Genomic DNA, 21,238 nt, shown 5'->3' with positions numbered 1-21,238 from the left:
ATGCAAATAATAGTTGAGTATTTTAATCCATACATGACATCTCTTGTTAATCCTTTAAAAAGTTTAGTGTCCAAAAACTGATTAGTTAGATACATCGCATTTTTCATTTATAAACAAAATATTCCTACTAATCTGAGCCAGAAATTCCCCATTTGCCGAAAGCTATTATATTTGTTGCTTGTTAAAAATTATTTTTTTCTTAGTGATTCATGAGGATTAGAAGATAACATAGCCAGCAAATTATTTAGTTTATTAATTTTACAATATTTACAAATGAATACTTCAGATTTAATACTGCAATGTTTCGGGCAGCATTAAAGGACAGTTTAAAAGTTGCCTGTGTAATAAAGGATGTAATTCCAAAACGTTTTCTCCGAGATGTACCTATATGTACATATCATTGGAGATCTTCTTTTGCCTTTATGAAAATTTTTCTTGAAAATATTACAATAACTCCAACTCATAACTATTCAAATGTTAATGTTCCTATTAAAGAAATAGATAGGAACCTATTTGAAAAAGTATGTGAAGAAACATTGGAATCTTTAGCAGAATTTTTTGAGGATCTTGTGGGTAAGGAACAAGCTTTATTTAATGCAGATGTCAACTACAGCGTAAGTAATTTGTTATATTGTATTCTACTATAAAATAATAACAATCTTTTCATAGAGTGGAGTTCTCACTGTTGATTTAATGCGACATGGAGTGTATGTCATTAATCGGCAATCACCAAATAAACAGATTTGGCTAAGTTCCCCAATATCAGGACCTAAACGATATGATTACTTGATTAAACAAGACTGTTGGATCTACAGACATGACTCTGTCACATTGCACAAACTCTTGGAGCAGGAGTTAACCAGTATATTAGGAAAATATGTCAATTTAAGCAGCTGCTGGCATTATAAAACATCGTAGCCAAAATATTCCACTGGAAAGTAATCAACATGTTAGATTAACACGGTAAAATTCAATAGCAATAAAAATTTAGTGAACTTTAATAAAGCGTTCCTTAATTGTATATGGTTTTGTAGTACAGCAGGGTTGTACAAGCAACTTTGTAAATTTTTAATACTCAACATCGATGACAAGTGTATGTTCTTTAGCTTGCAATTTTTCTTTTTGGGTGAAATTTTGCACTTCTCCAAAGGCAAAAAAAATCATTTGATATTAAATTTTATTGCCAACATTCTAATTGAATCTTTCTAATCCCTAGATTATTAGAAACCAATTTAAGAATATAAGACACACATAAGAATATGTTCAGTGAAAATAGAAGAATTGTACATTTAAAATATAGTACTTAAAACTCTAAAATTGTACATATAAAACATTGAACTTAAAACTAAACTAATCCTATGCATTATTTTGTACCTAATTTGATGTGGCATTTTAAAATACTTTTGCATTCTAATTAAAGTAATATATTAAATAACAGTTATGGAGCACAGAACTCAAACAAATCCTGTTCCATTGGCTTCGTTATCCATTTACCCAAACAAGCCTTGCTAAACGCCTCATACAGCGACTGTCTAGCTGCGGCATATCCCATTATTGATTGCTTAACCTCCTCATATGTTGTTAACAATAGTGGTTTCTTATTCCCAGCTATGTTCGATAATTTATCCTTCAATATACTGAACCTAGATGCTAATTTCTGCTTGCAAACCAATGAGATGCCATTGTCTGGTCTGCCCTTTTCTGTGTTAACAATCTCTGGTATATGCATACTCTGGCACCATAATACTGCGAAGCTGGGTGCCTTTTGCACCTGCCTGATCTCATTTGATGACACACGTAACATTTCTGGTCTGTTTAGAAGGAATGGCGGAGGTAATCCCTGCAGGACGTTTTCTATTCTGCCGCAAATTGCTCTGAAATCAATATTAGAATGCTTTAACCAAATTGTTTTTTTTTAATTTTTAAATCTCTGCAATTTGAATCAGTTTAAGTGACCCTAAAAATATTAGCTCAATTAAATAAAAACTGATTATATCAAGGACAACACCCATTTAAGGCACTAATTCAACCGGCCCCAAACATTTACAGCCCAATGCCCCTGAAGGCCTTCTACCAACTAGAAACTTTTTCTGTACCTATATAGATGGGATTCTTTCATTAGCCCACCTACTACTAGGCTTTTCAAATAAACAGGTTCAATGAAATACGCCAGCAGTGCGCCTTGGACACCCACAACATTCCATTTACAAATTTTATCTGAACATGACATAGTTAAGAGCCTTTCGCCCTAAAAAAATGTTCCTGAATTGAACAGTCCCCCTAGTCAAACATTAGACATTTACTTGTATTATGCCGTCCCAAGTCTGAATCGCCACACCTTTGATGGGAATTGTGCCTTCTCCAGACTCAACCTTTGTCCTTAATTGTCCTCTGGATATCCTATTTGGATGTCTATCTTCAGAAGGGTGGTCCTCTCCTGTAGAAAACACTCTGGCGTCTCCGCATGGGGCAGTGTTTATGTATAAGTGAAATTCAATATCTTTTTTTAGTCTGTAACCGCATCCTTCGCTCCTCTGTTCAAATATTGAAAGGGAAAGTGTGCCAGGATTTGTTAATAGCTCGAGCTGATCATAGAAGTAGTTGATAAGGCAACGTCTGGCTATGATCTCCGCGTGCATATCATTCAGAGACGCGCCGCTGAGACTCATGTGCTCGCCTGAAACGCACTTGGTGCCTGTAGTCACACAAATAACCTCAGCATCATCCATAGTCGGGCCTCGAGTCATTACAATTCCTGCCAGCACTTTCCGTTTTGTATGTTGCAGATCATCGGCCAACACTTTTTGAAACTTCTCCATCACTAACCTGTAATATTTGTGCACTCTTATTTATTCCCCATCATGATTTCAACTGACTAATCGAATAAAACAAAAAACTTACTCTTTGATTGCATCAGCTTTTAGTAGTTTTTCTTGGGTATGTGTAGTTTCTAACCCAGATGTGGCCAAAGAAATTCCAATAGGACAGTACCCTCTCAGCTTCATTAGTGCGGTTTTGGCCGCCGCCACCTTGGCGTTTTTCTTGCTTGAGCCTTGAAAAATTACATAAATATTATGTTCCTTGGAAAATTCCACATACCTGTCCCAGAAAAGGTTTCATTGGCAATAGTAATGGTTGTCTGAAACCTATTTACTGTGTCGTCATCATTATGTATAAATGAGTATGATGCATTAGGGTACAGTTCATTCAAAACCATAACCGGACTTTTAGTTTTGTCTGTCAGCAAGTTATTGCCATTTGCCTTGACCTTTGCTGATGTCTGGTCCACGGTAAAATCCAAATCCGCAGCGGCCTTTTTATTTGAAGATATGATAAATCCATTATTGGGAAACTGTATGAAAGATTTCAGTGCTTCCTCAGCTGCACAAGCGCGAGCTGTTTTTTTAGAACTCCCTGTACCGTAATATTTCTGCCCATCAAGAGTGACATATACTTTAAATATAGGACTGTGTGGAGGTCCAAGGACACTGTCCACCTCATATTTCAGTCCAACCCGAAGCTCATTTAGTATGGACACAGGATTCTTTTCTACTGCGTTTATATTGATCCCCTTCTTCTTTTTTTTTTGAGGTTTCTGGGGCTCCTCTAAATAAAAACAACATTTACAACAATTTCAAATTACAAAAAATGCTACAAACTGATTCATGCATCTAATAGAAAATAAATAAAGTTACCCTCAAAATTCTTCTTCCCATATTACACTTCTTCATTTTGTACGTAAACGTATTAGTATTATAATTCTGACCTCAAGCCATTGAAAATGTAAAATATTGAGATTTCATAACATTTTGGAAATATTAATTTATGAAAGTTATTAATCATACTTCATTGTCTAGACAATTATGAACAGGGCAAAAATATTTCAGTAAATAGATTATGGAAAATTGATAATTAACTAATTAATTAGATTATTCATATATCTAGTGAGCCTGTCGCAAAAGTCATGCTTTGAAATAAATGCGGGATATCTGAGTCTAGATTGCTAAACTACCCAAAGCGAAGTTATTATAATTTTACCCTTATGTAACCTTCTCTTGTAATAAGTTGATAGTTAGAAAGAAACACAGGTCACTGTTTTAATTTTAATAAAATTGTACCAATTTTGACCAAACATTCAAGAGATGGTTTCTCTTTAATTTTAATGTTCATGCAAATTGCTGTCAATCTAAATTAATTTTCCCGCGTCTCCAAGAATAGTCAAACTTGCCATATCAGTATTAGTCAAATCTGTTTCCCTTTGTTGGTCCAATCTTTCTATCTAAACTGTTAACCATATCCTAATTAAATAGTTTTTTGACTTACCCTGTTTCTGTATTGGATATAAGTTCCTTTAATAAAAGTAAAAGAAATGTTCTATCCTATTGTTATTTTTGTCAGCTGCATTCCAAAATATGCATCCTATGTAAAAAATTCAATTAATATAAAAACTTTGAACAAATGGCTAATTATACTTGCTCAACATTATATAAATATGCTATGTTCTTTCAGTTAAAAAAGTAATTAAACATAAATAAGCAGACAAGGAAAATATGTAAAACATGAACGCAAAAAATTCTAAATGTAGTAAATATAAGTATCAAAAAAGTATGGTAAAATAACATACTAAGATGGGGCACGAGCCAAATTTGAATTGTACCAAATAGACAGGTTGTATTGATTTTAGCTGTTTGTTTTATTACTAGCTAAATAAATTTGAAAAAGTAACTTTAATGGCGATTCCAGAAAACAAGGTTTCAATTGGTGTTATAATTGGGAAGCTACATATCTTACGAGAAAACAAAATATTTCTTAATTAAAATTTTCACAAAACCTATTCCGTGACACCAAAATGAAGCTAACAATTATCTGTATAACAATTGCAAGCTCTCAAGTTGCAATAATGAATGCAACAAATATACTTTTTGCATTAGCATGAAACAGCAACATTTCAAAAAAAGTTATCTGTCAAATTACAATTAAAAAAATGTCTCTGTACTTCTAGCTAGTGAATATCCCCAACTGTTTGACGCAATGCCTAAAAAAAAGGAAAGCTCTTTGTGCCTCTTTTTGTCTTTGTAACTGTTAGGTGTTGGGGTAAAGTTGTGGTTGTAGTTTTTGCTGAAAATTTTTATATTATCTTAAGGTAAGTTCTAGAATTATTTATTTGATTATTTCTATATTTTTGTAAACAGGATACAATCGTTCCTGTCCACTACCATTGACCAAAATTGATGTAAACGATCATTTCAAACCAACCAAGATTACAGCTAAATACACATTTAGATATATAATTTTTACTTATTAAGAAAAACAATTTTATAATAAGAATATGTATATTGAAACACTGATGACAAAAATAACAAGAGAATAACCCATTTTTTTTTTGTTTCATCAAGGATCATTACCTATTCGTTTTTTTTTACTTATCAAGGTCACGATCAGGAATTCAATTCAAATATATTAGAGAAAAAACAAACCCCAAAACAGCACAATCAAACTAGTGACCCCATAGAGGCGATGATTTTAAAGCATGCAATGTTTAATTAAACACTTATAGCAAATAATTTTTCTAGTAAAACTAAAATTTTAATTCCATTTTGACTACTCACCTTCTATAGATCTTTTACCTGCAGTTACAGTGTCGGCCCTAGAATTTACGTTATTGAGTTCATCCATGGCGACATCGGTTCCGTGTTCATTATGGAGCTTTTCCCCCTCGTTTGCCATTATCTTTTAAATGTTCTTAACGTATTTATTAATAGCTTTACAATAAAACGCTAGCAAAAAATTAGCACTTGGAATCAAAATCCTAATTCAAAAAATATACAAAAAACCATAGATAAAATTTGAAAACAATTTAAATGACATCTGTTTTCTAAAATTATTTTCAGTGTCGCCAATTTGAGTTAAAAATTGGTGTTTCTCTTCCTTACGCATATTGCTCCTAGCATCAATAATTAAATAAAATATGTAATTTAACTGCAATTTTACTGGCAATAGTCTTATGTGGGTATTAAAATTATACTCAATTAAAAAGATTTTAATATACGTACTTCTTACGTAATGGGAGAGTGTCCCTAATTGAAATGCCCAAAAGGATGTAATGGTAAAATAAAGAGCGCTCATATTCCACTAAAAATGTCTGAATACGAACGAATTCGAGTAGGTAAATTGAAGTTAAAAGGAGACAAAGAAAAGTGAGTTTTATGCATATAAAACATTTGGAATGTATTCGTAAGTTTTAGATCTAAAAAGCGAAAGCATAAGAGTAGAAAGCATCAAGAGGAAATACCAAAAATTGATCAAGATACCCTGAAACACGGTAGTTGGTGGAAAATATCCAAAGTAGACGATATATCCGGGCCGGTCGCGATTGAATTTAATAACCATATGTATGTCAAAGCTCTGGATAATGGTTTATTTACTCTTGGGGCTCCGCACGACGAAGGTGAAGGGCCTTCGTCTGAAGAAATTTTTACTGGCGTCCCTATCAATGAACGAAAAGTAGCATTTAAATCTGGTTATGGGAAATATCTGGGTGTAAGCAAGAAAGGACTTGTAATTGGACGATCTGATGCAATTGGTCCTATGGAGCAATGGGAGCCTGTTTTTGAGGTAAAACATTTGCGTTTGAAAACATTTTTGAATATAATTTTTTTTTTAGAATGGTAAAATGGCATTGTCCAGTGACAATAATTGTTTCATGTCAGTGGACCAAGAAGAGTCCATTGTAGCAAATTCCAAACGGGCAGGATCAGACCAATTCTTAATTATAAGATCCCACACTGTGAAGGAAATCAATCCTCTAAAAGATGTTCCTGAAGAAGAGCAAGGAAATCTAAAACAGATTGAAATAAATTATGTGTAAGTACTTATATTATTTGCCTTCTAAAGTTACTTAACTCAAGTTTCCCCTTATTTTTAGCAAAAAATTCCAAAAGTTTCAAGACAAACGACTCAGGTTATGTACTGAGGATACCAACAAGTTGAAAAAAGCAAAAGAAGAGGGTTTGTTTCATGAAGCTTTATTAGACAGAAGGAGCAAAATGAAAGCAGACAGATATTGTAAATGAAATGGCAGAATGTATAATTGGAATTTATTCTAACATAAAAATAGTTTGACATTTTAAACCTATATAATTTTAAAACAATGTCTGAAGTGGTATGATAAGAATGTACTTTGGAAATATTATCTTAATAAAAAAAAATCTAGAATCAGTTCTTTTTTTTAATTATTTTTAAAATGTAGTTTCACATTAAATTTCATTTTGTTTTTTTAATGTATGTGGCTTTAAAGTGATTTCTGATTAGACCAGTTGTTTATATTTCAAAATAAATAATTATAAGTATGCTTAAATCACCTTAAAGCCACTGTTTTACCAAATCAAAATTGAGTATGATTTACAATTTAAAATGAAAAGTTTGTAAGCATCAAGGTTAAACCTCAACTAATATCGTTTTTGACTCTTGAAGCTCTTAACCATTCTACAAACTCATCTAACATCACAGGCCCTAAAATTAAAAAAAAAGAAACTTGTAATACAAAAAATCCAGACACTTACATGCTCCATCAACGTCGTAATTGGAAAGGTCATTGTAAATAGTTCTTGAGAACTCCAATATATTAGACCACTGGTCCTTATTGATGACTTTGTACTTTGACTGCTCAAGAAACTGACTAAATTGATCATACAATGGCCAGTGTTTTCCTAATAGGAGTTCAAGCATGGCTTTTGCTGTTTCCATATCCATACTCCGCTGATCTTTGTCCTATAAGAAAATTAGACTTGCTGCTTTACCAAAATTTGAATTTACAATTTAATTCGCAATATTAATGATATATGCGAAGAATAATAGACTGTACTGTATTTTTAATTAATTGTTTTTATTGTAATATTTTCTTAGATGGATTTTTTTAAAAATTAGTCACATAAAATTGAACAGTATTAAAATGGATATTTTTTCATTGATTTTACAATTGCAGATTCACATTTTTCAATTCTAATTATAATTTGATTACTCTAACGCCACTTTTTATATGATAAATAGATTCAAAGCAACACAAATGATTTATTATATTTACTCACCCTGGCAAAATCATAAGAATACCGATAAACGGCCTTAAATGTATTCTGGTCATTTAAAAGACACCGGAGGTATTCAAGTCTATATTGTAGCCTTTGCAGGTTATCACACTGTAGCTCGCTCAGTCCCTTCAACCACTCTTCTTTGGTGAAATAACCCATCTGTCGGGCCTGCATTTTGTATGCCAACACTAACATGACTATATTTTCTGGCTCAACAGCCAGGTCATGACATAGCTTTTCCATCCCTTCAGGGCCTAAAGTATCAGGGTCATCTGTCATAGTGTAGCCCCTGAACCATGCTAAACAACGTTTCTGACTGAATGACATGGGTTCATCCATTCTTGTTAATCTACGGCTGTTATAAAAACACTGATGGTAAAATTTATGATGCTTAGTAAAGGTCTGTACCTGTTGGAATTTCGAAGCCGTTTTGAAGCATATCTATCATCGTCGTTTGAACTCATCTCTGCAACGGATCTGCGTTTGCTACGGGGCATTTCAATATTTCAAAAAGATGGTGATTGCGTAGTTGAACTCTAAAATATTAGGTTGGATGTACTAATTTTAGCTAACTGCGCTCAAATATACCAATCAAATAAATATTTGCTTTAATACCTTGCACCAAAAATTTAATTGGTATTTATCCCTAATGATATATGACAGTTTTTAACCTAGTATTTATCTGTCTCCTGTCTTTAACACTTTTTGAACAATAAACATAATTATTACTATTCAGATTTAAATACAATATACAGAGGTTTTACAACATTTTCTAAATATTCTCATTAAAAAAATCTGATACATGTACCTGGAATGTCCACAAGAATTTAAATCTTCGGCATAATTTAATAATTTAATAAATTTGGAATCAAAAGAAAATTTCCGGTTGGAATGAATGTATACACCAAAAAAACGCTTAAAGCCAATCAAAAAACTTTTTTTTTAAATAAACTTTCATCAGCTGAGCGGTAACCTTGAAAAGTAAGGAAAAAGCTACGTCAATCACAGTTGTAAAAATGACAAAGTTTGGTAACTCCCTATTTTTTTTTGATAACTCCCTATTTATTTATTTTTATATTTGTGTCAAATCATAAATCGCCGGTTAGAAAACATGTTCCTCACATTTTGGTTAAATGGAGGTCTTGACGTCTGTCTCATTCTTGAATGCCAGTAAATATTCGACGTAGCATTCCCTTGCAAGTCTCACAAGCTGAAATTAAAGAATTTTAAATATAATTGCCAAAGCAGTATTTTTGCTGTAAAGTCATGACTTCATAGTCGAATTTGCTTTATAGCGTCATAACGGCTTTTGCCCGAATAAGCCGAAAAACATTTTTCGCTATAAATTGTCGTTATAAGTTTATTTAAGGTTTCTTTGACCATTCTGAACACAATCATGTTCAGTACAGTAACTATCTTAAATATTGATAAATGCGTTTTCCTCTTCGTTCAACCTCTTGCTTTCAACTGTGGAATAAAAAAAGCTTTTAAATAATTCAAGAGATTCAAGAAACAATGATAAGCTCATATCAAAATTAAGTACTGAATTTTGATGATTTTGTTATGCCAAATTTCATGAGGTGCCTTTAAGTGGCGTCAACTTAGAAGATGCTGTATAAAAGCCTTCAAAGTCAAGTAAGATGCCAAAAATACGGCTAAAATCGCGAGTGGTCCTTATTTACAGATATTAAAAGAAGACCTACAAGCACTTACCTTGTTCTCTGGCCTCCCTTAACTATGGACAATTTGTTTGGTAAAGCTCTGTGTATAAACATGACGGTTTTTCAAAGTGCTAGTTATCAATATTTGTAAAGATACATCAAATTGTCTATTATATACACGAAAAAAATGAGTTTAAGTGGAAGGTATCGTCTAAATATCTTAGATAAGCCCCTCAGTAGGGGTAAAGGGGAAGTATCTTTAACTTGCTTTGCTCTTTTGTTTGCTGAAATTGTTCAGTATTGCCAGAACAAGTCTCAGACAGTTCCGGAATTGCAAATTAGGTGAGTTGGAGATAATGAAGGTTAAATTTTAAATTACCAATCTTGAATTTTGATAAGGTTGCATGAACTTGGCAGAAAAGTTGGACTTAAACTAATTGACCTGTATTTTGTGCGAGAAAGGAGTGGGAAGAGAGAAACTAAATTACTCAGTATTTTATTGTTTGTAAAGTCGACATTCTGGAAGGCACTTTTTGGGAAGGAAGCTGACAAATTAGAACACTCCAATGATGATGAGAACACTTACTACTTAATGGAAAAGGAGCCTCTGGTCAACAAATATATTTCAGTACCCAGAGATAAGAGCAGTTTAAACTGTGCAGTTTTTGTAGCAGGTATTGTGGAAGCGGTATTGACGGGGACTGGATTTGTAAGGTTGGAATTAAAAAGCAAGTATGTGTTATGTAGATTTGTTGTTTCAGCCCGCTAAAGTTACAGCCCATTGGCATAAAGGCACTACTTATATGGTGAAGTTTGAAGAATCTGTTGTAACAAGAGATAAACAGTTAGAAGAAAGATAAGCACTTATTTTGTTTGTATTTTTTATTTGTAATAAAACCGCCTTTAATTGCAACCTTGTTTTGAGTCACTTATTAAATATATTCAAGAACAGGCTATCTGACACTGACAGGTCATAATTGTAAATTTGATATATCAAAATTAACTTGTTGGAGGCTACCTAGATACAAATTATATATTGGAAGCTAAAAAATAGGAATATGTGTAACATAGACACATTTCAAGCAAGTAAGTGTAGTATTTTTAGTTGCCTATAAAATGATAGCATATTATAATCTCAGAGTACAAAGTTTTGGAGAAAATAGGTGAAGGCTCCTTCTCTGAGGTGTTAAGGTGTGAGCACAGGGCTACAAATTCATTTTATGCTGCCAAAAGGTTAAAGAAAGAATACAAATCGTATCTATTGCTATTTGAAGTCTCGGTTTTTGTTTAATGTAATTCTAATTTTAGAGAAGGATGTGTGGTGACTTGTGCAGAAGTTGTGGCGGCGAAAAAAGTGCCTTCTCACATAAACATTCTGAACATGTTCGAGTACCATTAGTATGTTGTAATTTATATAATATCAATATTGACTACAATAATTTCAGTGACTCATTTGCAGGCAAAGTCACCTTTATATTCGAATTGATGGACATGAGCCTATATGATTATCTCAAATCCAGAAGAAGGTCTATTAGTTTTATTATTTACCCCATTAAGAAAAAAATTTCTTCCACTTCTTAAATTAAGTTTTTTTCTGCATTCATAAGGTAGGGTGTGCACTAGAGGGTTAAGTGATTAGGCCAGCCAGCTTGGGCCAACTATGCACTATTGTATATTATGTTATTATCCATATGCAGAACTGGGTGTTGCCACTTCCTTCCATGTTCCATATTCAACTTGTAAGACTTTCAAGAGAATGCTGCTTCGAATATTTACTGGCATTTAAGGATAAGACATAAAGGAGCTTAATCAATAAATTTTAAGTAACACATAAATAAATGATAACAAAGCAAGATATACCTAAACCAAGACAGAGAAGGTACAAACTCTGTATTAATGGTGTGAAGAGTCATCCACTAGGGGTAATACTGTCACAAATGGGCCTCAGTATTTTGAAATCGCATCAAAATCTTGGAAATCTAAGGAAATTCAAAAAAATACGGAATCCTTGCGAAATTGCGAACGCTATTACCTGACTAATTAAATTAATACTTTTTCTAAAACTTCTGGATTCCTCCTGAGTCGGTTTTTGGTTGAGTCAAACTAGCTAACGTTTCGCCAATCATCCTGTTGGCTTCTTCAGAGTTTGACTAAAATGCAAGCCAAGCTCAGAAAAAACCGACGCAGGAGAAATCCGGAAGTTTTATAAAAAGATATTACCTGCGCTGCATAATCTTGAAACTGCCTGATCAAATTCATCTATCGGAAAAGATTAACTGCTCGGTTAGTCTTTTTATTGAGTCATATTTTTAAATGGAATCAGATAGATATTTTAAATATGGTCTTAATTTATAAATTTCCATTGCGATAAATCAACATATTTTTCCATCTGAAACCATGCATTGAATGGCGTTGACCTACCACTTGGTAGTGATAGAGCCTGTTGGATAATGAAGTTAGTTAGTAATTTCAATATTTGTATTTTTTTAAATGTATCTATGGTTATTACGTTTCATAATTTATATCTACATCAATTCCTTTTTTTTTTGTTTCTAGAAAAAATTTGTTGTTATATATAGGTTTATTTTATTTTCATCTTTCGTTATTGACTTATTCAAGATTTTTAAATTATAATCAAATTGTATTTTGGTATGCCCTGAATTAAAAAATTTAAATACTGTCAACAATACATAGTTCGGTGAAAAATATAGTTATATTTTTAAAGAATTAACCTAAATTGCTTTGTCGTGGAGTAGATTCAGGCAATGCTACGCCATATACTCAAATCATAATAGACGCACATTAATTACAAAATAATATATATTAAAAATAATAAAAAATATATCAAAAATCAGATCTTGGCGCGAAGGTATATTTTGAATTTTGTTGTATTTTTGTAAAAAAAAAATGTTTGTCTATTCCTGCCCTGTATTTAAATTTTGAAGTACGATTGATTAAGGCTTGCATACAAAATATTTTTTATATCTGCTGGTTAGCAATTCAATAAATTTGTGATATAATTAAGAGATAATGATTGCAAAATACAAACTGCAATCATCACTGCACGAAAGTTCCCTGTAATTGTTATGTGGAGATTGTTCTTAAAAACTTTAATCGACTATTTAGGGGGCTTACAGAACGGAAGGCGAAAGAGTACCTGTACCAGCTACTGAGGGGCCTTGAGCACTTGCATAGAAATGGATTATTTCACAGAGACGTAAAGCCCGAAAATGTATTGGTAAAATTTCCTTCTTTGGAACGCAGTCGCCTTACCAAAATTCAAACCGTAAGTGATGTAGCGTGTTTTTAAACATGATATAAAAAGTTTCTTTAAAATGGTTACTGGTTTCTCGGATTAATACATGCTGAAGGAATTTATTACTTTTGTTGTCTTGCAGTATGACATAGTAAAGTTAGCTGATCTCGGATCTGTAAGGGGTATTTATAGTGTACCTCCTTATACTGAATATATTTCGACAAGATGGTATCGTTCGCCCGAATGTCTTTTGACCAATGGAAATTATGGTCCCAAAATGGATGTGTGGGCGACTGGCTGCGTATTTTATGAAATGATAACGTAAGATACCAAAATCTGATATGCCAAATTGGAAAGTTAATTTCAATGATATTCAGATTGTCGCCCTTGTTTCCTGGCAGTAGTGAGATAGACCAACTTGCGAAGATTCATCAAATACTGGGCAGCCCATCAGTACAATTTTTAAACAAACTTAAGTCAAAGTAAAATTTAATTAGACAATTGACGTTCGATTATAGAAATTCGAATCGTAGGTCCAGAAATTGCGTGTACTTTCCAAAAGTGAGGGGTTCAGGAGTTGATCAGATATTGCCGCATGTAACCCGGAACGGAAAAGAGATTTTGCAGTATACTATTGAATATGATCCAGACAAAAGGTCTAACGTCCGTAGATTGTTAAAAAACGCCTATTTCGATGAAATAAGGTTCGAGTTGTACATATACTTGGACTATTGACTAAAAAAATGTCTAGGGGCCTGTTTGAACCTGTAATGGAGGGCACCCAGCAACGGAAACACAAATCTCACTGTCGCAGCCTTGAAAGGGTGGAGAGAGGCTTAGGTGACAATGTTTCAAGCGTATCGGCGGTGGGTATTGGGTTCGAATGTTTAATGGTACGACTGCTTTCATAAAAAACTTAGAGCACTTTTTTTCAAAGTTTTGAGCAGAGGATTATAGGCTACCATGTCGTCATGCAAACTTCATTGTTTTCATATTTATAATACTGTCACTGTTAAATAAAAAAAATAAATTATGTTGTCGCAAATATGTTAGAAAATAAATGCACGAATTGTAATCAACATTTCAATGTAAGCAGAACAGCCGTTTTTTCCATTAATAAAAGGTGGAGACAAAAAGAAACTTCCGTAGGCGTTCACGGCAGGTATCGTAATCAATGAGTTTTTCCGGGTTGCTAGGCCTTGGTCTATTGGTTTTGCTACCAAAGCTTTCAATTGCTACTGCGGCAGGTATCCTCAGTCAAGATCAGTTGCTGCGTGGGGTAGTCGAGAATGACCCTTTTCAAAGCGCGAAAAACGCTGAATTTCCGGGCAGTAAAACCACAGTTTGTCAAAGAATTAACGCATGGCATCTCAAGTGCGGCAAAAAGACTGCACTCACTCTCCAACAAAAGCGAGCTTGGCTTTTTTTCGTTCATAACTACCAAGCGCAAGAAGAGCAGTTTTGGACAGTTTTCTATGAAAATATCTGTCCTATCCACACTGCAAACATCGTAACATAATGGTGAAATGAAATTTTATGCCTCAAAACAGCGAGGAGCTATGACAAGGTATTCAGGAAGTATGGGAATTATCGCTTGAAGAAAACTTCATAACTCCTTTCATAACCATGAGCCGAAGACTTCAAACAATAATTAATGCGGATGGAGATTGCACAAAATATTAAATTCCTTCCAAGTGTTTCTTCTTGTCCTGTTTATGTTAAAATGTTGGGCCCTCTTCTAAATTTGTTACAATTCTGGCATTTACCTAAACCTAATTATTTTTTAAGTTGTTTATTTAAAAGTTCAAAATATCTTTTTATTTTTAAAATAAATAAAAGTTGATTCTGTTAAGATTTTTTTTAATGATAAAACCTATGAGAACAACTAACGATAAATAATTAAATTGAACAAAATATTGTATACTCTAGTGACTATATCACATAAGCCTAATATAAATTTTTTAAAAGATATCTTCACACTTTTCTTGTAGTTATGAAGTGACTCACAGTTGACGAAACCGCTAAACTGATCAATTCGATATCCACAAGGAAAAAATATGCGTATTCATTTTTATTACTCAAAATGTTTGCATAAATCTGCCTTTAGATCCCATATTGGAAGTCAAAACAAATTTTGTTGACGGCCAGGTGATGTGTATACTGCTTAAAATATAATGTGGAATTTTCAAGCCGTATCAGTTTTTTATAAAACTAGTTGTACATGAGACAATTTTTAATTCAAACCTCGCTGCATCCCTTAGGACGACGGTACCTTCACATTACGACTTCTATCGTCTTTTTGAAATTTTAAACTTTACTTTTTCACGACTGGCGATTTGGAGAACCATCGAATTGGGCTTAATTTTAAACTTGTGATTAGGGAAAACCGAAAGTGTTCAGAAGAGAACCGTCCCAAATTTCGAAGACTAATAGTTCAAAAAGTAGCGCAGCGAGTTTAAAGTCGGTTAGATCACGTACACCCTCTATTGAAATACCGTACTACACGCCAAGCAGCAAGTCACAGGTTAAGCAACAGAGGTTACCGTCTCTGCCCCTGGTCGACTTTAAAATCTTTAAAGACGACAAGGGACCTACTTCGAGCAGCTCTAGTAAGAGCAAGATGTCGAGTCGTGGACACAGTAAGAAAAATTTAGAAATTATATTAAAGTCTTCCAGGTACGGTTGTCCTTACCTTCCTCCTTACCCAAGAATCTAACAAGTACTTTTCAGAGAAAGAAAGAGTCAGTTGTCATCAAAGTCGGAAGTTGTAGCTAGAAAAAGGGGGCACAATGGTGGAACCGATCAACACTGTGCTTGTTCAGGGAAGAAATATAAGTGAATAATTGAGATGCCTTTTTTTATTTTTAGTATTTCCCAAAAGTATTTTCATTAAAAAGCCAATAATAACAACTTATTTATTTAAAAAATATTACCGATATAATTATATTTTTAAAAGAAAATATTATTGGTAAAAACAAAACAGTATCACAAAATTCGGTGCGGCCCAATTAATATGAATATCAGTTAAAGATTTAGATTGTATTTAAAAAAACTTGTACTTAATCTTTGTACTAATAAGACATGTTAATATTGATTATTTTTACCATAAAAAAATAATGACAAATTATTTTTATTTGCTTGATCCCATTTGGTAACTAGTACTGCAAATAAATATAAGTGTACCATTAATACTAAAGCTACCCCATAGCCAAAATTAATGAATAAAATAAAAAGACCCCAAGCAATTTAATAAATGACATTTTTACTACAGAAACTCTGAATAAAAAATTCTTTGAAACATAAGTTTTTTCCATCCACGAGACTGCTCGTTTTCTCAAAGGAGAGCTAAAAAGAAAAGATAAAATCGCCATATAACGAGATTTTAAACTTAAAGGCTTATTGTCATAATTCGGAAATAATATATGTAATGAATTAACATTTTTTATCTCATTTTATATCCAATAAATATAAATTCAGTCATAACAAAACTGCTGTAAAAGTAGTGTCAGAAAATTTAAAATATCCATGGACACACTTTTTTTAGCCCTTGTTCGTTTTAGCAATATACTTTTGGCACAGCCTGAAAACTTGCTTTGCCGAATGGAGAGTGTCAACAAAAGCGATCAACCTTTTGCACCAACTCAAACAAAAAACCTATAGTTCAAGCAGATAAAAATATAGAATTTAATTTCTAACCCAATCCTCCTTGATTTAATTTTTTTATCACTAATCTAGTTTACATTTTCTGAAGATAACAGGTCTTTCTGAAATTATGTATTTCTGAAAACGGAAATTTTTAGTTACTGCTGTTTTGTTTGTATTTGGGTACACATAGCATACTCACTATTTTTTTTAAAATGGATCGGATATATTCTGCAGTTCATTTGTGACCAGTGATAGTTTAGTGACCTTAATTTTCAAAAGACCCGGATTTAAGTGCTGGTATCTGAAAAATTCAGCATTTTTATTGCCTTTGCTGACATTGATATCAGGATTATTCAATTATCTTTGAATTGATAACTTACAACAGACCAAAACTTACATAATCTTCCTTCTCCTGAGTCTGGCTTCCACCACTGGCTTTATCTTAGGCTTGCCATTCTCACTTCTTTTACCTCGACCTGTTATAATCTGCAAGTACTCTGTTTGCTTGGTGGCACTGTGCCTCAATAAATTAATATTCCGGTCAATGAACATGTCCAATGCGGGCACCACTTCTTTGACATACAAAAAGTGTAAGTCCAGGGTGTTGAAATCTTGCAGGCGTTTTGAATGTTCATCAACAAATGCCATGGCAGCCATGCTGTTGGCCCGTTCCCAATATACTGTCTGCCAGGACGCCAGATTTGAATAAAACAAGGCGACTTCTGTCATTCCCCGGGAGCGATATTCGTTGGCTTTCTGGTATAGATCTGATCTTTTGACATAGTATTGATTTGCTTCATCACGGTAAGATTGGGCTGAACGTTCTTCACCTTTGTCCTTCATTTCCAGAGAAAAAAAATAAATTATTCAATAGCATTTTATCTAAAGGGCATTATTTTAAAAATTTTAATACCATGGATACAGTTAGAGAGTTCTCTGAACTAATTATTCTTGGTTTTCTGGGTATTTATCTCCAGATGGTGACATCTTTTGATATTTGTGATTCACACATAGCAACAACTTATGAGTAAAAATTATTTTTACTACTATAGCTGGAAATGTGATAAAGGAATTTGAATGAATTTAAAAACTGAATAAAATATATTTAAATAGTATATATATATATATATATATATATATATATATATATATATATATATATATATATATATATATATATATATATATATATATATATAAATAAAATACCATTGGATTTATTACCTGGTGTTGCTTATAGGTCTGTTGAGCATTCTTCATTTCTTTTATGACCGACTCTTCTAAAGGTGATTCCTTAATGTTTTGCACATCACCAACAATCTGTTGAGGGTCAAAGCTTGCTAGAAGAGTTTCCACGGTGTCTTTGTATACATTATTGTGAGCATGGAGTATTTCAACCAATGAAGTTTGATCGGCATAGGGAAAAGCTTTAAAAAGTTTTTGAAGTGTAAGCTTGGCTGCCAATGTATCAGGTGTTAGTTCCTTCCATTTTCCTGCTTCCCTTTCCAATTTGCTAAGCTCTGCCTGTTCATTAACTATTTCTTGAAAATTCCTAGGTTCTGAAGATGACTTTTCAGATTTGCTTATGGATGTTTCTTCTTCTTCTTGCAACTTCCTGGCAAACTCCTCATCTTCTTTAACCATGGTATCCAGTACAGAGTTCTGAGCCTCCATCTGCTGAAATACTGATTCTATATAGAAAGTATAGAGCTGTTTGGCCAACGAGACAGGTACTTGGACAACTGGCTGAAATCCTTTTGGGTACACAAGGCTCTGCTCTCCAAACCTTCTTTCTAATTGCTCAACAAATTGTTGACCCAGGTTAATTTCCATACTTTCTTCCTCTAAAGCATCATCAGCTTGTGATATAATTTCCCAGTCTCCACACTCATTATCGGAATAAATAAATTCCATTACAGCATCTTGCGCCTCATAGTCAACTGCTGGTGTTTCTGATGTTGGTGATAGTTCTGGGGCGCCATTCCTGCGATTTCTGATTTTTTTTAGATGATCAGAATAGCAATTTTCATTTATAGTCACCTTTTTTTCAATACACTTTTTTAGCTCCATAGATTCCTCATTAGTGGGACTCTTAGGCTTCGGCTTGATAGTTTGATCCAGTTCCATTGGTAAGGGTATGTCATTATTTTCATTGACATGCTGCTGCTTAGACTCCTCCAATTCGTCATCCGAGAGAATGATTATGTCATCTTTCTGGGCAAGCAGTAACTCAATGGTCCATTCAATGTCTCCTTTGCACTTGCCATACCAGTAGTTCAGATGCGAGTTAGGTACATCTGGAAACAGAGCTGTCAATTGTGCTATGTAGATATCCTTGTCATCTAAGTAGTCATCGGTGAGGCAGCTCTTATCCAGCATAAGTTTCTTACTAATTCCTGGTCTACGTGTTACTGTGTCTTTGTTGATATCTCTACCACAACACTCCCGAATAGTTACATCATTCATTACTACATTACTATTTGACTTGAATAGCACAAAAATATCATCGTCAGTATTACATGACGAGTTTTTGGTTTCTATGTGAACTTCATCTTCAGTTAAAATAATAGGTTTTGTTGAAACCGGTTCTACCTCTTTCAAGGGAGTCACAATATCCCAAGAACGTAGAGCTTGTTCGTTTATACCCCAGGTCGTCTCAATATTTGAAAAAGTGCTCTGCTTCATGTCAAAAGTCTGCACTGGTGTTAATATTGAGCTCTGAACAGGTGAAGTTCCTTGGTACATTAGCAGGTTGTCTATAAAACTGACGTTTTTATTCAGAAAAGGTACATTCTTGCTTGTTGATAGAGAATTTGAAGAGTCTTCATTAAAATCCATTAAATTGATAATTTCTTCCACAATTACTGGTGAAGGAGCATGTTCAAATGGGTTGCGTCTTGGGCTATTATGAACTGGCGCAACATTTTCTGTTGTACTTGAAACTTTTGGCATCTGCTGCTCAACAGGAGGATAGGATCTCATTTGAGGAGGCTTCTGTAACTTATATCTGCAGTCATAGGCACTGCATAATTTAGTAGGGGTCACATTCTTCTCAAATCGGTCAAGCATATTGCGAATATGGAATTTAGAAACTCCATGTTTGTTCCTTTTTGCCAGTTCTGTCTCATTGAAACACCAATGTGTGTCTGGTTCTAGAATTTCAATTATATAACCATAATCCATGGCCATAACAGCATATGCCTTCATTTCCCACATTTCAGTGTTAGTGTTGTCAATTATAATAGGACTGTAACCTTTGCTAAGACTATTAAATGCCCTCTGGTGGTTCCAACCATGAGCTTCTCCTATTTTAGTGGAGTCATACCTGTATATTCCATTTTTCATAAAGTAATCATCTGTTGATAAAATGTGATATTTCATGAAATCTTTACTGCATCCAATGGTGTTTTGAAGTATGTTTCTAGCTAGAGTGGACTTTCCAGAACCTGGTAGACCTCGTAACAAAACTAAAACTTTATAGCCTTTGTTGATATTTATAATAGCATTTTCCAAGTCTGTGGATTTCCTGCTCTTCTTTTTTGGGCTTCTACTTTTATTATTGGACATCTCCAGTAGTTTATTTGATGCTTTATGAACTAAAAATACACCTGTATAACTTAAAATGTATAATTTTATCAACCAGCACTGACAATAATCAAAATTATTGATTATTTTGGGATACTTATTACATTGTTATCAAATATTATCTTAAATTTCAATTTGGTCAGGTACTTGTTAATATATCTTTTTCAGATACTAATTATTTCCCTAAACTAACCAAGAAAATATCTAGACTTTTACAATCAGTGTACCTTTCTGTACTCAAAAATAACACACTACATATATACTATTTTCAGCAAAAATAATTTGTGTCAAATGGTCACATTGATCAAGTTATGGCATGTTAAATTGATATTCTTTTTCAAAATTAGCAGTTATTTCAAATTTTCTGATTTTCGGGTAATATTAGTCTTACCGTTATAATTACACGTCTTTGCAGTGCCCTTAATAACCTCCACCTCAAAGGAACTTCCAAATAGCTCAGTAAGTTGTTGTACTACAAATTCTTCTCTTTCATTGGGACAAGTGAAAGTACTCATGTTTTTTATTGAACAGACGTATGTTGCGTTTCTCTCCGATTTTGCATCAGATCACCTTCAGTTTACAAAACCTTCAAAACAACCAGTAAGTTCTTCTAACTTTACTGAAAGTTGTAAAATTGTATTTTACTCTCTGCACATATTGAAAAAATATAATTTATTCAACTCAACAAACTGATGTTGTAAATAGATAAAAAATGTTATTGTTGTGATATATAAATAAAAACAAAAATATATGCAAAATTATTTTGCGTATATATTTTGCTCTATACTATCTACAATGCAAACCATAGATTAAATATGAATTTGCCTTTCCCTAACATGTCCATAGATAAAATCCTCTTTGAAACAATTTTTATGGGTTATTGTAAAAAAGGATTAATTATTTTAGTATTTATATCTTCGATTCGGCTCTTTCCTCGTCAAAAATTAATTTGTTTTTATTTTGACTTTTGATTAAAAAAAATCGCTAGAAGGGTAAATTTCTAT

At 33.2% G+C, this 21,238-nt stretch overlaps 6 protein-coding genes across 15 annotated transcripts; 3 read left to right on the top strand and 3 right to left on the bottom strand.

The window, feature by feature from the left end:
• Positions 1–924: 924 nt before the first annotated feature.
• Positions 925–5,875, bottom strand: LOC132701392 (double-stranded RNA-specific editase Adar). The gene is made up of 6 exons (XM_060669267.1): positions 5,610–5,875; positions 3,100–3,606; positions 2,902–3,052; positions 2,304–2,826; positions 2,097–2,248; positions 925–1,874 (listed from the first exon to the last, which is right to left on the bottom strand). The coding sequence occupies exons 1-6, from the start codon at positions 5,725–5,727 to the stop codon at positions 1,439–1,441; spliced, it is 1,887 nt and encodes a 628-aa protein (XP_060525250.1). The 5' UTR covers positions 5,728–5,875; the 3' UTR covers positions 925–1,438.
• A 59-nt stretch (positions 5,876–5,934) lies between these two features.
• Positions 5,935–7,218, top strand: LOC132701395 (protein FRG1). 2 transcript variants are annotated; one of them, XM_060669271.1, is made up of 4 exons: positions 5,935–6,197; positions 6,240–6,615; positions 6,665–6,864; positions 6,926–7,218. In XM_060669271.1, exons 1-4 carry the CDS (start codon positions 6,139–6,141, stop codon positions 7,071–7,073), a joined length of 783 nt encoding a protein of 260 aa, XP_060525254.1. In that variant the 5' UTR covers positions 5,935–6,138; the 3' UTR covers positions 7,074–7,218. The 2 variants fall into 2 exon arrangements, with proteins under 2 accessions (XP_060525254.1, XP_060525255.1); XM_060669272.1 differs by having other exon boundaries at positions 5,939–6,197; positions 6,246–6,615.
• Positions 7,219–7,361: 143 nt separating this feature from the next.
• LOC132701396 (DCN1-like protein 4) lies at positions 7,362–12,138 on the bottom strand. 5 transcript variants are annotated; one of them, XM_060669277.1, is made up of 5 exons: positions 11,969–12,138; positions 8,496–8,623; positions 8,088–8,442; positions 7,563–7,770; positions 7,362–7,512 (listed from the first exon to the last, which is right to left on the bottom strand). In XM_060669277.1, the coding sequence occupies exons 2-5, from the start codon at positions 8,582–8,584 to the stop codon at positions 7,445–7,447; spliced, it is 720 nt and encodes a 239-aa protein (XP_060525260.1). In that variant the 5' UTR covers positions 8,585–8,623; positions 11,969–12,138; the 3' UTR covers positions 7,362–7,444. The 5 variants fall into 5 exon arrangements, with proteins under 5 accessions (XP_060525260.1, XP_060525258.1, XP_060525257.1 ...); XM_060669275.1 differs by lacking the exon at positions 11,969–12,138 and adding an exon at positions 9,210–9,485; XM_060669274.1 differs by lacking the exon at positions 11,969–12,138 and adding an exon at positions 8,896–9,082.
• LOC132701397 (trafficking protein particle complex subunit 5) lies at positions 9,807–10,683 on the top strand. Its single transcript, XM_060669279.1, has 3 exons — positions 9,807–10,090; positions 10,148–10,457; positions 10,510–10,683. The coding sequence occupies exons 1-3, from the start codon at positions 9,936–9,938 to the stop codon at positions 10,606–10,608; spliced, it is 564 nt and encodes a 187-aa protein (XP_060525262.1). The 5' UTR covers positions 9,807–9,935; the 3' UTR covers positions 10,609–10,683.
• Positions 10,749–15,870, top strand: LOC132701393 (MAPK/MAK/MRK overlapping kinase-like). 3 transcript variants are annotated; one of them, XM_060669268.1, is made up of 11 exons: positions 10,749–10,834; positions 10,888–11,002; positions 11,057–11,146; positions 11,194–11,274; positions 12,875–13,034; positions 13,147–13,325; positions 13,382–13,486; positions 13,538–13,708; positions 13,756–13,870; positions 15,385–15,680; positions 15,735–15,870. In XM_060669268.1, exons 1-11 carry the CDS (start codon positions 10,807–10,809, stop codon positions 15,841–15,843), a joined length of 1,449 nt encoding a protein of 482 aa, XP_060525251.1. In that variant the 5' UTR covers positions 10,749–10,806; the 3' UTR covers positions 15,844–15,870. The 3 variants fall into 3 exon arrangements, with proteins under 3 accessions (XP_060525251.1, XP_060525252.1, XP_060525253.1); XM_060669269.1 differs by having other exon boundaries at positions 10,794–11,002; positions 11,057–11,153; positions 11,208–11,274; XM_060669270.1 differs by lacking the exons at positions 10,749–10,834; positions 10,888–11,002 and having other exon boundaries at positions 11,070–11,146; positions 11,208–11,274.
• An 87-nt stretch (positions 15,871–15,957) lies between these two features.
• Positions 15,958–21,025, bottom strand: LOC132701391 (uncharacterized). 3 transcript variants are annotated; one of them, XM_060669265.1, is made up of 5 exons: positions 20,626–21,025; positions 17,874–20,245; positions 17,047–17,486; positions 16,849–16,950; positions 15,958–16,784 (listed from the first exon to the last, which is right to left on the bottom strand). In XM_060669265.1, the coding sequence occupies exons 1-4, from the start codon at positions 20,747–20,749 to the stop codon at positions 16,857–16,859; spliced, it is 3,030 nt and encodes a 1,009-aa protein (XP_060525248.1). In that variant the 5' UTR covers positions 20,750–21,025; the 3' UTR covers positions 15,958–16,784; positions 16,849–16,856. The 3 variants fall into 3 exon arrangements, with proteins under 3 accessions (XP_060525248.1, XP_060525249.1, XP_060525246.1); XM_060669266.1 differs by having other exon boundaries at positions 15,958–16,349; XM_060669263.1 differs by having other exon boundaries at positions 15,959–16,950.
• Between the last annotated feature and the right edge of the window lie 213 nt (positions 21,026–21,238).

Source organism: Cylas formicarius, unplaced genomic scaffold (genome assembly GCF_029955315.1).
Source record: "Cylas formicarius isolate icCylForm1 unplaced genomic scaffold, icCylForm1.1 PGA_scaffold_4__25_contigs__length_36172078, whole genome shotgun sequence".
NCBI classification, from domain to species: Eukaryota; Metazoa; Arthropoda; class Insecta; order Coleoptera; family Brentidae; genus Cylas; species Cylas formicarius.
Note: the sequence above shows the minus strand (reverse complement) of the source record. Positions and strands in the feature narration are given on the sequence as shown.

Excerpts from the sequence above, each read along its gene's own strand:
- LOC132701392 (XM_060669267.1), bottom strand. The coding sequence starts at position 5,727 with ATGGCAAACGAGGGGGAAAAGCTCCATAATGAACACGGAACCGATGTC. Across the intron at positions 2,827-2,901 it reads AAAGCTGATGCAATCAAAGA|GTTAGTGATGGAGAAGTTTC; the intron begins GTAAGTTTTTTG and ends CAAATATTACAG. Across the intron at positions 1,875-2,096 it reads AAAGAATCCCATCTATATAG|AGCAATTTGCGGCAGAATAG; the intron begins GTACAGAAAAAG and ends TATTGATTTCAG.
- LOC132701391 (XM_060669265.1), bottom strand. The coding sequence starts at position 20,749 with ATGAGTACTTTCACTTGTCCCAATGAAAGAGAAGAATTTGTAGTACAA. Across the intron at positions 17,487-17,873 it reads AGACCTATAAGCAACACCAG|GACAAAGGTGAAGAACGTTC; the intron begins GTAATAAATCCA and ends CTGGAAATGAAG. Across the intron at positions 16,951-17,046 it reads CTCAGGAGAAGGAAGATTAT|ATACCAGCACTTAAATCCGG; the intron begins GTAAGTTTTGGT and ends TGAATTTTTCAG.
- LOC132701396 (XM_060669277.1), bottom strand. The coding sequence starts at position 8,584 with ATGCCCCGTAGCAAACGCAGATCCGTTGCAGAGATGAGTTCAAACGAC. Across the intron at positions 8,443-8,495 it reads CGGCTTCGAAATTCCAACAG|CCGTAGATTAACAAGAATGG; the intron begins GTACAGACCTTT and ends TTTTTATAACAG. Across the intron at positions 7,513-7,562 it reads TTACGACGTTGATGGAGCAT|GGCCTGTGATGTTAGATGAG; the intron begins GTAAGTGTCTGG and ends TTTTAATTTTAG.
- LOC132701393 (XM_060669268.1), top strand. The coding sequence starts at position 10,807 with ATGTGTAACATAGACACATTTCAAGCAA. Across the intron at positions 11,275-12,874 it reads TATCTCAAATCCAGAAGAAG|GGGGCTTACAGAACGGAAGG; the intron begins GTCTATTAGTTT and ends TCGACTATTTAG. Across the intron at positions 13,871-15,384 it reads ATGTTTCAAGCGTATCGGCG|GGAAAACCGAAAGTGTTCAG; the intron begins GTGGGTATTGGG and ends ACTTGTGATTAG.
- LOC132701395 (XM_060669271.1), top strand. The coding sequence starts at position 6,139 with ATGTCTGAATACGAACGAATTCGAGTAGGTAAATTGAAGTTAAAAGGA. Across the intron at positions 6,616-6,664 it reads AATGGGAGCCTGTTTTTGAG|AATGGTAAAATGGCATTGTC; the intron begins GTAAAACATTTG and ends TTTTTTTTTTAG. Across the intron at positions 6,865-6,925 it reads CAGATTGAAATAAATTATGT|CAAAAAATTCCAAAAGTTTC; the intron begins GTAAGTACTTAT and ends CCTTATTTTTAG.
- LOC132701397 (XM_060669279.1), top strand. The coding sequence starts at position 9,936 with ATGAGTTTAAGTGGAAGGTATCGTCTAAATATCTTAGATAAGCCCCTC. Across the intron at positions 10,091-10,147 it reads GTTCCGGAATTGCAAATTAG|GTTGCATGAACTTGGCAGAA; the intron begins GTGAGTTGGAGA and ends AATTTTGATAAG. Across the intron at positions 10,458-10,509 it reads TATTGACGGGGACTGGATTT|CCCGCTAAAGTTACAGCCCA; the intron begins GTAAGGTTGGAA and ends TTGTTGTTTCAG.